This window comes from Poecilia latipinna, unplaced genomic scaffold, assembly GCF_001443285.1.
Source record: "Poecilia latipinna isolate Pla-1442-1.1 unplaced genomic scaffold, P_latipinna-1.0 Scaffold1497, whole genome shotgun sequence".
NCBI classification, from domain to species: domain Eukaryota; kingdom Metazoa; phylum Chordata; class Actinopteri; order Cyprinodontiformes; family Poeciliidae; genus Poecilia; species Poecilia latipinna.
The window spans coordinates 8867-21362 of NW_015114113.1; the positions used below are offsets into that span (position 1 = coordinate 8867).

At 41.9% G+C, this 12496-nt stretch overlaps 1 protein-coding gene across 1 annotated transcript; it reads right to left on the reverse strand.

The window, feature by feature from the left end:
• Nucleotides 1–576: 576 nt before the first annotated feature.
• On the reverse strand, nt 577–10202 carry ednrba (endothelin receptor Ba). The gene is made up of 8 exons (XM_015057860.1): nt 9936–10202; nt 8160–8651; nt 6173–6285; nt 4623–4827; nt 3938–4087; nt 2736–2869; nt 2527–2635; nt 577–1474 (listed from the first exon to the last, which is right to left on the reverse strand). Exons 2-8 carry the CDS (start codon nt 8589–8591, stop codon nt 1340–1342), a joined length of 1278 nt encoding a protein of 425 aa, XP_014913346.1. The 5' UTR covers nt 8592–8651; nt 9936–10202; the 3' UTR covers nt 577–1339.
• Nucleotides 10203–12496: the final 2294 nt, after the last annotated feature.

Consider the following 12496-nt stretch of genomic DNA (forward strand, 5'->3'; position numbering starts at 1 on the left):
CACTTGTGTGACTTGCATCACACAAGTCACATGATCAACAATCGGACTTTACTACTGATGAAAACCACAAAGAAGAAGACGACAGGAAGTAGCTGGAGGATTATGACGCGGCATGTTTTTTTAATGACTTCTCGTGTGAACAAATTTATTCATGTATGATTTTGATCGTGTTGCTTATTAAATAAAAATGTCACAATTGCGAAATTGTGCTTTTTCGACATTAGCTGAATATTGACAAAGTTTTGCACATATTTGAAATGGGAAAATATTTGCTGATACTGAAAATAACTATGTTTGAGAATATGCTACTCTTTAACGGCCTCTACACCGAAGAGTGCAAATTGGAATTACAAAAATAAATTTGCTGAATGAAATTGCACCAAGTTTTTTTGTTTGTTTGGTTTTTTAAAGCACATTTTCGGTAAAATATTTTTGTCCCAAGATGAGGTGTTTTTTCAGTAAACAAAATTTGAGTATTTCACAAAATTGCATCAGAAACACTTTTCACATCACACAAATCAAACCTTTAAGAGTGACACAGGCGTCTTCAAACCCAATGTAACCGAATGTTGCCAGTCAGGCTGACGAGCGGTATTTATTATTTGACTCTGTCAACAGAACTCAACTACTTCCTTACTTACTTCAAAATAAGAGACTCAAAGAATAAGAGAAACAAAGTACCAGGTTAAAAGTCAGAACAGCTTACTCTTACTTCAACAGACATAATCAGAGACAAACAGCAACCAGATGGCGTTTCGATATTGCAAGGGCTCGTGCTGCGATCTCGTTACACCCCTTGCAGTAAGTATGCAAAGCATGCAAGATGATTAACACATACATTCACTTAACTGGATATACATCACATGAACAACAGCAGCCTCAGAGCCACCACAGAACCGCATTCATAATCGTCTGCATGATCGTCTGCATTGTGCAACCGTCCATACGATGAGATTCACTGAGTCAAAGTTACAGCCTCCTTCCAGACTGCGGGTTTGATTTGCTGTCGCAGCGGAATGACCTTTAACCCTTTTCAGAGCAACACTCTTCAATTTTACCATTTTTCTTTTCTTCTTCTTTCCAACTCATATTTATGTGGCTTCAGCTTTAAAAAAAAGAAGAAAATGAAACACAAAACCCGGACTGGAGTTTTTTGGAGTTCGCTGACGCTCCGCTCCCGTCTCTCTCCGGATAAAGAGTGAGTTTCTGTGCAGGCGCATCTGGAGCGCTCGTATGGCATCTTCCAGGAGAAAAGAATTCGGCCTCGTTCACTCGGTGGTACGTCAAATTTGTTTTTGGGTCCTCATCCCCCCGCCTCTTGCTGCACCCTCCTCACTCCTCAGGCGCTGCTGGACTTGTTGGTGAGGCGGGAGTGGCTCTGCTCGGAGGATCGCTCTGTGACTTTGAGCTTCATACATGACTGCTTCTCGTCCATCAGCATTTCGGCAGGCAGGCACCAGCAGCACAGACAGGACTGGAACGGGAGAAAAGGGGTGAATTTAAAGGAAAAGAATGTCACATTTTCAGCTATTTTATGCACGTTATGTTTTTACCAAACATACATTTTACCTTGCAACAAACAGCCCTTTGACTTGTTGACATTTTGTCATGTTAAAACCACAAACTTTAACATGACAGAAGAACACAAAATATAGCAACTCGACTCAACCCGAAAGCTAAATCTGCTATGTGTCCTTAGAGAGGGAAACCTTTTTTTTTAACCAATTTAAGTAATAAACTAAGCCCAGCTGCATTGTTTCATAACAAGGATCAGTTGGAATGTGTGCATGATTAGATTTACTTTTCTGGAAAGTGTCTTGACATGACATGTGGTGAATTAGTTACGCAAATAAACCAAATTGACTTGAATCAAATTGTCAGGGTGAAAATGTATATGCTTGTCTGTTAAAGGTGGACCATTATATTTCCCTTAAACAGCTTAGAACAGGTCTGTGGATGATACAAAACAACTTTATTAATTTTTTTTTTGTACAAATTCATTCTTGGATAATGTTTAGACCGGTCAGTTCTGTCTATTTTGAGCTCCTTTGAAAAATAGAAGTGGAGCCTCCTGCACAACCAACAAGAATGCAGCAACTTGTTTCTGAATAGTAAGTCGACAACAAAAACACTTGAATTTTCCAGCAGCCATTGTACAGTGGGAAAAACCAGTTGACCAGTTGTGCTGGAACTCGGTTTGGGTTGCCAGGTGATGGACTGGCATTTGCTGGGGTTGCTAGGCAACAGGCAGTGCCTGCTGATTTGTGACTCTAGGGTTCAGAGCGCAGATTTTGCAATTCACTGTCTCTCTGGATAAAATGTGAGTTTCTGTGCAGGAGCATCTGGAGGTTTTTGAATTACGTCATTCTCCAGACACCAAAAAACATGAACTTACTGCCAGAATACAACTGGGTGGGTTTTTCTTAAGCGCTTGGGCTGTTTTTTTTTTTAGGAAACAGTAGGACTCAAAAAGGATGCACAGAAAAGCGTAAAATGTGGATTTTGCATGACAGAGTTTGGTCTTACCCTGAAGCAGTTCTTGAAGCGCTTGCTGACCATGTACAGGGCAATGGGGTTAATGCAGGAGTTGACAGAAGCCATGTTGATGCCGATGTAGTCCAGCACCAAAAAGAAACTGTTAAAAAGAACAGAGCCCATGCCTCAGTGTTTCATAGTATTTTCTTTGGCAAGCTGTGGCCTGAGTAAATGGCGCGTGTGTTTTCCCTGATCCGCACCTGAGCAGCTCGCAGCGGTTGGGGTCCTTCTCGTCGTAGATGGTGAGCTTCAGGATGCGGCTGAGGTGGAGAGGAAGCCAGCAGAGAGCGAACACCAGAACCAGACAGAACACCGTCTTGGCCACCTCCCTCCGCTGGTTACAAAAACACACACACAGCCACACACACATCCATCATGACTTGGCCTGGACATGACTGCGCCTCTGTGGAGATATACATCACAGAAACACATGGTGCTCTCCCCTAAATTTGTCGTCATTTCAGATCAAGTTGATTACAAAAAAAAAACAAAAAACAAAAAAAAAACAGTTATTCTGAAGCTTTTTAAGGCGTTGTTAACATTTAGTACAGAAGGTTTAGTCGCTTCGTTATCGACACCAACCGAATTTGACAGCAGGACTGTAGGTATCTGATGTGCCGTTTATAAAGTTACACAGTTAAAAAAATTAATGGCAAATTTAAGTTTACTTAGTCGATCACAGAGAATAAAATGTGTGAGTTCATTTTTCAAAGTTATATTTTCATTTATAAATATCAGAGTTCCAAATTTAAAAAATTATTCACAAAGTAAATATTTAGTGAGGAAGATAAATATTTAGTGTGAAGACTAAACATTTTGTTCCCAATTCAGTGTTTAAGGGTCTTAAGTTTGGGTGTGAGCTAAATATTTAGCTTTCAAACTAAATATTTATTTTGCTAACTTTATTAGATTTATTTATCTGTCAAAGTATTTAATTTTAAAACTAAATATTGAACTTGCCAACTAACCATTTAGGTTGCTAACTAAATATTTAGCTTGCAACTAAATGTTTAGGTCCAAGCTAAATATGTAGCTAGTATGCAAATTAGCTTGCAACTAAGCGGAAATATATAGCAAAATAAAAGCTGGGTTTTCAAACTAAATGTTTCAAATATTTAGTTTGAAACTTCAAACCAAACTTTAGTTTAAAAACTAAATATTTAGTTCTGACTTAAACATTTAGTTTGGAACTAAATATTAATTTGCAAAATAAATAATTATCTCCCTGACTAAATATTTAATTTGAGATCTAAGTGTATAGTTTGTAAACTAAATATTTAGCTTGAGTGATACGTTTATAAATGCATGAATAACACGGTGAAAATATGGCACCCACATTTTTGTTTCTCTATGAAAGGCTAAGTGAATGTTGCTGTGAATTTTCACCCCGTGTTTCTCTGACCTGTTTGATCTGGTCGCTAAGGGCGATCTGCACCCCGTTCTTCTTCCTCAGCATCTCGCAGGTCATCAGGGTGTAGAAGATGGCCGTGCAGGTCAACGGCAAGCAGAAATACGCGCTGAACAGCCACCAGTCCTTTGCTGATTTATAAAACTGCCCAAAAAAAAGAAAGAGAACAAAGGGACCGCGTTGGATTCCGTTCAAACATCTGTGTTGGAGCACTCTGAGCTGGAGATAAAGCATGTAAGAAGCTGATTTACTGGAGCGTAGCCGCCGCCTGAACCTTCACAGGAGTGGAGGGGGAAACTCAGGGGTGGGTTTGGCATCATGCAGGACGTCCTTTTACCAAATGCTGATTTATCAGTGGCAATACGCGGAGGTCCAGTTGTTACTTTTTAGCAAGAGGAATGTCATGCAAAGTAAAAACAAGCAATCTCAATCTGTGATATATATTATTTCATCATCCATGAGCTCTTTCCAGCCTCCCTCGTCCAGGCGTCACGCTGTGACTCTAAGTGTGGCGCTTTGCTAAGAAAGCTTTCGTATTTGCACACAGCATGCAGATCTGCACCCTCGCACATTTGCGTTTTTGGAGCATGCGTGGCTGAGTCAGCACGCACCGTTGCTCATTTTAGACAGAAAGAAGAAGAAGAAAAAGGCCTCTCAGAGTCGGCGTGTCTCCGCTCACCCTCATGAAGTCCGTCTTCTGCATGGGGTGCAGCAGGCAGATCCTCAGCTGCTCCCCTTTGTAGTCCATGGTGATCATGTCGAAGGCTATAGCCTCTGGAACGGCCAGGATAACGGATAAGATCCAGATGAGGGCAATCTCGATGGCCATCCACTTCGGAACGCCGATGCCTTTGATGCGGCTCCAGGAGACCACGGCACGATACCTGGAAAACCGAATGCGATCCTTAAATAAGTTAGATTTAGACAAATAAATGGCTGGATCCTTTTTTAGGGGGGGAAAAAAAAACACAATGTGATTTAGTGTTTGGTTTGGATACGGCATGCAGTTCGCTTCCAATACAACGCCTTGCGAAAGCATTTGCACTCCTTCAACTTTTAACTTTTCCCCGCTTTTGTCATACAGTACAGCCAGGAATGGACCGATCCACTTTTTCACTTCCGATACGATACAGATATCTGAGGCTTAGTATCGGCCGATACAGATCCGATACAGAAAATCAGCTGAACTGACTCAAAACTCCTTTTATTTTAATAAAGCATGACGTCACTCAGAGCACAAAGCATAGAATTAGACTGAATATTATGGATCGGGCACATTGCTACCAATACCCAATCAAACATTTTTCAATATCAGAGCAACACAAATATTAATCTCGGGTCTGATGCATCTCTAATTCAAATAAGACTCATCCTCAGTTAGAGTTAGATGTAAAGTTTGATCAGACCACTCCGATAGACGACGCTGTGATTGCAACTATTCCGCTGCACCAGCCTCTCTGCAGGTTCAGCTTTCCAAACATCCCTACAACACAACACTGCCTCCACCGGGTTTCTCTGCGGGGGGATGATCATGTGTTAGTTTGCCACTAGACATTTTGTACGTCGGCTAAAACCCTCAATTTGAGTCTCTTCTGCCACTCATTCATAACGGCCATATTTGCTTTGAGTCTCTGAAGCTCCTCTAGACGTTCGGGTTTTCTCCTCACATGACCTGTAAGTGTAGGCAGATGGCTGTGTCTCAGTAGGTCTGCAGGTGTGTGCACCTTCACATGGATTAACCTCCGCTTTGGACTTCATGTCTGCCGTGTTCCTTGGTCTTTGTGAAGTTGCTTGGTTCTCAAAGCCCCTTCTCCCCGGGCGTGGCTTTAACCATGTGTTATACAAATAAACTTGACTTTACTTGACTTAACGAAACTTCCAAGCCTTCCCACAATGTCTGGATACTGAGATTGAATTACATACAGAAGGATGCTAACATCTGCTAACTGCAGTTGTTTGCTGGGAGTTTTGTTTAGAGGTATCAGACTACAGAACATTGAATAAAAAATCACTGATTTCGCCATTGTACATTTTGTGTTGGGTCAATCGGAGAAATGTCCAAATGTGTGTCGAAATGCAAAAAAGTCCAACAATCCCCAGCTCTGTATTTCGTAATGTGAAGTTTCCAACTGCTTAAGTAAAAAATTAAAGCGATAGAGAGAAAAAGAAGCTAACGTGACAAGAGGGAAGTGTGTGTTTGCGTGATGCGTGGGTTTTGAGCAAGCGTACCTGTCGATGCTCAAAGCGCACAGGCTCAACACGGTGATCCCCACGGACGCCTTCTGGACAAATGGTACGACCTTGCACAGAGTCACCCCGAACGGCCAGTCCTCTGCCAGGAGCTGCAGACAGATTGCAACATGAGCAGAAGTTCAGCGAGTGAAAGCCGAGGCAGGGACTGATGCAAAGAGCCTGTCTTCTCCAGGACAGCGCACGAACCTGAACTCACAGTTTTTGTCAGGTAAAACATCGCAGCCTTGTCCTTAAAAAAAAAAAAAAAAGAAAGAAAGAAACACACAGCGAAGCCCCGCACGCCTCACTTTTGACCCGTCAGCTTTCCAACCGAATGAGAAGTTTGAGCTCCTGGAGTTCGAGAATCATGTACAACACAAAGCCTTTAAAGCTTTTCTTGGATGGGGGACAGGAATGTGAGTGGAAATCAATTGAAATCATATGTGACCCCCACGTCTCTCTCTCTCTCTCCGTACCACCCTGTCTGGTCCACGTCTCCGCTCTGGTATGTAACTGCGACCACCAGTTGTTTTAACACGCCTGCCCACTTACCCAAATATACGGACACTCCGGCTCTCTCTGGCCCTCGCTCTCGCAAAGTGAGCCTGACGCACAATAACATGCCGAGAGACATGGGGGGATATGAAGAGGCTCAGAGTCCAGAGAAGTAATAACATTTCAGGAGCACACACACACACACACACACACACACACACACACACACACCTTTCTACACGCACTACGTCTCCACTTTCACTGGTGTGCGCTTCATTATGTGGACATAAGGAGGAATAGGTGTGGGTGGAGGGTTTAAAGTGCAGAAGGATACTAATCTATCTGCAGCTGCGGTTTCTTTGACCATATGATTGCACAAATTGGAATTAGAAAAAATATTTTTGGGGGATAAAAAGTTTTTGTTCAAGGATCATTTCGCAAAACCCTCAGTTTTGCGAAATGAGGGTATTTCGCAAAACTGCAACGGAAACACTTTTTTCAAATCACAGGAGTCATGTGATCAACGACCGGATGTTACTACTGGGGGAAAAGAAGAAGAAGACGGCAGGAAGTGGTTGGAGGAGGATGATGGCGCTGCATGTTTTTTTAATGACTTGTGTGAATAAACTTATTCACGTGTGATTTCAATTGTGCTAATTTGATAAAAACAACGCAATTGCGAAATTGTTTTTGTTTTGTTTTTTATGTTAGGAGGATATTGACAAAGTTTTATACACATTTAAAAGCAGCTATTTCTGCCAGAGCTCTCACAGCATGCAAAGTACATCAAACGTTGAGTTTGTCATTCAGTGGTGTTGTATAGAGCCGGTTCTGGCCTGTTTGGTGCCCTGGGCGAACCACCCTTCCAGCGCCCCCGCTCTTCAACGAGGCTGTTGAGCAGTGGCTGGGATGGGTGCTTTGCATTAGGTCCCCTGGTTGAGAGAGCGGGGCAGAAAGGGTGGCGCTGATGCCGTCCTCCCTCAATATGTCGCCCTGGGTGGTTGCCCATGAATAAGAAACTGCCCCGGAATCAACTCTTCTGTAAAAATGTCAACGACAAATTTCCCCAAAATGCCGCATGGGTAGCCATTATCACGTATATGGAGTTTGTCACCTCAATAGCTGTGTTTCCATTGACCATACAATTACGTAAATAAGAAGAATAAATTTGATTAATGGAAACACGACAATTAAAAAAAAAAAAAACACTCAAGTTTTTGTATAAAATGTTTTTGGTGGTTGAGGTGAGCGTATTTCACAAAACTGCATTGGAAACACTTTTCTCGAGTCACGTGATCAACAACCGGATTTCTTAACTAATGGAAGTAGCCTGCCGTAACTTTCAAAAATTGTTTTTTTGTTTGTTTGTTTGTTTGTTTGTTTTTTTTAATTGAAAATTTTCAGCTTTCAAAATATTGAAAAGTCTTCGCTTCACATTTATAATGGACACATTAAACCTGCTTGGTTAACGACGTGCAGCGTCTCTGACCTTGTAGACGTTGATGGGGATGCCGATGATGATGTGCAGCAGGTCTCCGAGCGCCAGGCTGCCGATCAGGATGTTCGGCCCGTTCCGCATGCACTTGTTCTTGTAGATGATCCTCAGGAGAGTCGAGTTGCCGATGATGCCGACCACAAACACCAGGCAGGACACCACCGTGTTGATGTGCTTGAACGTGTCCCGGATTTCCGTGGGCCCCGTGCACATGGGCGGCTGGCGGCGGCGCGGCATGGTGATGTTGGGCCTGGCGGGGTCCTGGGTTTTCCTCTGGACCAGCCCGAGTCTCTGTGTGACGGACAGCGAGGCCTGGGGGATTTGGTTCTTTGACTCCGGCTGCGCGCTCGCAACCATCACGTGAGCGGCCAGCAAGAGAAAGCAGAGGCGAGTGGTCATTTTTTTATTTTTTATCTTTTGGGGCATTTTAGGAATGGCTTTTTGTCCGGGAAACACTCCCAGTTAATGTCCTCCTTTGTGGTCCACCTGGAAACACAAAGTAGAAGAAGAAAATGTTGCGTGACGATTCGCCAGAACGTTCCGGAAGGCAGAGGAATCGATTGCATGTCAGAGAAGGAATCCCAATCTGCGTTGGGTAAAATGTCAGGGAGAGGTGGAATATTTTGAGGCAAGGCTGGAATTTCTCGACGATTGTGAAACTCGCCCGAAACGAGCGAAGCCAAACCAACCGTGGAATAACAAAACAGTTTATTGATTTATTTAGACTCTTTGAGCTTTTTAGTCTCTCTGTAGACGCCCAAAACAATTTGGGCACGAATAAGAAAATAAATGTCTGGCACACCGATGCATCATGAGGATTGCATTTGTCACACTTTACCCTGTACGTGAAACTTGTTTTCATGAATATTTGTTGCCAAACGTGTATGCGTACAGTTTTGCTCAAAATGATTCATACCTCTGGCAGATTTAATTATATTCCTGGTCTATTAATTTTGCCAAGATTAGGGAATATATGTGGGGATTTTAGAGATGAGGGTGATGGCAGGGAGGCCTTCTGACCTCAAAGAGTTGGCACATGACCAAAGACAAACAGTGACATTAAACATTTTTCCACTGATTCATTAGAACAGTTTTTATCACAGTCTAAATAGTTTTTGACATAAAAATAAAAAGTGAAGGAAAAAGAAAAAAACTGAATTGGAAAGACCTGTACCGTACACTGAGACTGATTGTTGGAATAATAAAATTAATGACAATAACTTTTATTATTTTCTTTCTAAAGAAGTTATGTTTTATTAGGAGCAACTCACTGTGTCATTTTTTTTTACCTCTATTTTTTATTTTTATTTTTTTTGTATCTTATGAAACAACGATGACGAGAGAAGACCTCTAACTCAGTTCAGATGAAACTTTTGGGCAATATATTTGTCAAACAAAAATGTTTTTGAAAATCTTTAAATACTTGATAACTACTAATAAATTAAACTCTTTTATATACATATATAGAAGTTCCCTGTCAGACTGCAGTGGGGATTCCCTTGTTGCACAAAAAGTTATTTTAGACAGAGAAAAGTTTTTAACACTGATTTATCTCTTCAGCTCCTAATTCTGGTTGGTTTGTGTTCGTTAAAGAGTTCACCCTGATCTTGGCAGAGCAAATTGCCCAGAGGGAATCTACGTGGTTTAAAAAGGAGAGAACCCAGAAGTTGATTTTAACAAAATGAAATAAAGTCAAAATGCAGACACTTTTCTTTATAAGGCAAAATTCCCTAGTGTTTTCCAGTCACTGCTGTTTCAGCCTGTACTTACCTAACCTCAGACTGAGGCAGGAGCTCTCCGGAAGCTTTCCCCTTCTCAAATCAGACTTTCCCAGCTCCCAGTCTCAGGGCCGAGAAAGATTCCCGAATCAAAGGTACGCTGCGGTTCCAGCAGCGGCGACACTCCGTTCATCTCCAACAGAAGCCGCCCTCCCTTTCGAGCCGCGTCAATGTAACGAGCTCCAGCGGCTCCTCAAGTCGCTCCTCTCTGCTTCTGGCCGCTGAGTCTCAGACTGCGGAGTCTCATGAGCCTGACTTGATCCCTGCCCTCCCATTCTTATGCAGAGGAGGTGGGCGGAGGACCACAGAGGCAGGAGGGATGTTCATGAGTTAGTTGGTGTATTTTCATGGAAGAGGTGGCTTAAAATACTGACCAGTGGCGTTTGGGGTTCAGGATGTCACAGTTTTACCCCTCGACAAAAGCCTTTCCGACTTTTGAAAGGCGTTTCACATTCACGGCCCCGTGTTCATCTTCATCCCTCTTTTCGTCAGGGTTGTTAGCATAGCCACCTATGACAGCGGGTACACAGTTTTCCTGTAACGTTAAGTTGTTTCTCCGCCTTGAAAACGTTTAGGAGCAAGTACACAAGGTTGACTGACAGCGCTAAGACCCGCCTCCTGCCTCTGATTGGTTGTTTTTGACTGGAGCGGTGCATTTCTACACATCACAATAGTGGGAGAAAGTGGAGGAGCTCCATCTTTTCACAGGTTATCTGTCTCAAGCTGTACTGTCACAACATGTGGACAGTTTTAACAAATTAAGTAAAAAATATTTATTTTATATGTATAAAAGTAAATGTTAAACAGTTCAGTCTTAAATCCCACCAAAATGCAGTAAAGCTTGAGGTTGTAATGGGAGGAAATGTGAAACAAAATGTTCACTGCTGCACCGTCACAATGAAATTCTTCAGTCAGGTCATTTTATCGAACAGTAGGTCAGCCCATCATCGTCCTGTACATGCAGTCATAATGACACCAGCATCACTTTTTTTTTTTTTTTTTTTTTGTCTTCTCAGATGGTATGGAGTAAAATTATGTTTAGGATCGTTCCGTTTTCCAGGAATACACTTCCCGCCTAAAGCGTTTGCGGTGGCTCGTCTCTTAAAGGTAAAAACTCAAAGCACATTTTAGCGTGACACTCACTTCCTGTCAACTGTCTTTTCATCCTCACCGTCACCCCAGGTTCACTTGTCTTTGTGTTTTTGAACTCGATGACAAGGAGGAGCGTGGCTTCTTTTTCTTTTTCAGTCACTCTTTCACCTTTTCAACCTTTCTGACTGTTGACATTTGCAAAATCACTGCATGTAGACGTAGCCTACGTTTCTTGTCTCTCCGCGTTGCTGTGCTCTCCGGCCTGGGAGGATCTGGACCTTCGTGAAGGATTACTCGTCTGCCAGATGTCGACGATCCCCAGATGTGTTCTGTTGACAGAGATGCATTTATCTGGAAAACCTTGTGTTATTATTATTTTTTTTTATTTATTTTGGACAAATATTTGTTGCAAGTAAAAGATTAATAAAACAAGATTTCTATACTTTCATTGATTTGTTTTATCGACTGAAACTGGTCTCTGTTACTGCTTGAATTGGTGGAATTACATGGGAGAAATCCACTGTCGGGCCTGGAGCTGTTGCAGATGTACAGACACATATACACGGATATATACAGTCACTCGGATGCTAGTCCGAAAAATGTCTGTGACTTTTTTTTTTTTTTTTTTTTTTTTTACCTGAAGCACTGTTATGAAAGTCTAAGTCAATACAGTTTCTTTTTTTTTTTTTTGCCCTGGGACACAACATCTCAGCAGCTTCCTTGGTTTCTTCCTTTCCGGATGCAGTAACCTCCATCTCTAAAACAAAAAAAAAAAAGTAAAGTCTGACAAAAATATTGCAAAAACCAAAAGTCAAAGTTTCAAATCTGCAAATAATAACTTGCTGTTTTGATGGTAGCTAGATACATAATTGATCACGGATGTCATAGTAAAGGGCAGGTCGGCCAACCATTGATTCTGCAAGGTGAATTCTTGAAACATAACGTATATTTCGTAGTTTTGGATATTTGGATGAGAATAAATACACATACAACTTGTACTTTCCTTGAACTTACTTTCCTGGATCATAGAGATTACTTTCTTGAAACGTTCATGGAAGTTTCAAGTTTAGTACGACATAAACGGTGGCACAAAAAGTGGTTCTGCTTTATATCCAACGCAGAGGGGCGCAACGCTATTGGAGGGCGCCAGAACGATGGCAGACAACTTTATTACTAGTGACATTTTCTGCATTTAACAGCTGTTTGCCCTCTAAAAACACACAGTGATATGTCTGCATATGCCTCAGGAAGTACTTAGCTGCAACCCTGAGGGTAAATTATATGAAAGAACCTTAAAATCTTCAGGAATACATGTTAAAAGTTCAATTAAAGTTCAAGGGGAAGTACTTGGTAAATTTTAGGAAGGTGTCTAGTACGTTTTTGGAAGTCTACCGGAAACTACTTTGTGAAGTTTATGAAACTACAAGAAAGTAGCTTTAACGTTTTGTGAAAGTTGCAAGA

Coding starts and splice junctions, on each gene's coding strand:
- ednrba (XM_015057860.1), bottom strand. CDS start 8,591: ATGCCCCAAAAGATAAAAAATAAAAAAATGACCACTCGCCTCTGCTTT. Junction 4,828..6,172: donor TGCGCTTTGAGCATCGACAG/GTACGCTTGCTC, acceptor TCGGTTTTCCAG/GTATCGTGCCGTGGTCTCCT. Junction 2,636..2,735: donor AACCGCTGCGAGCTGCTCAG/GTGCGGATCAGG, acceptor TCTTTTTAACAG/TTTCTTTTTGGTGCTGGACT.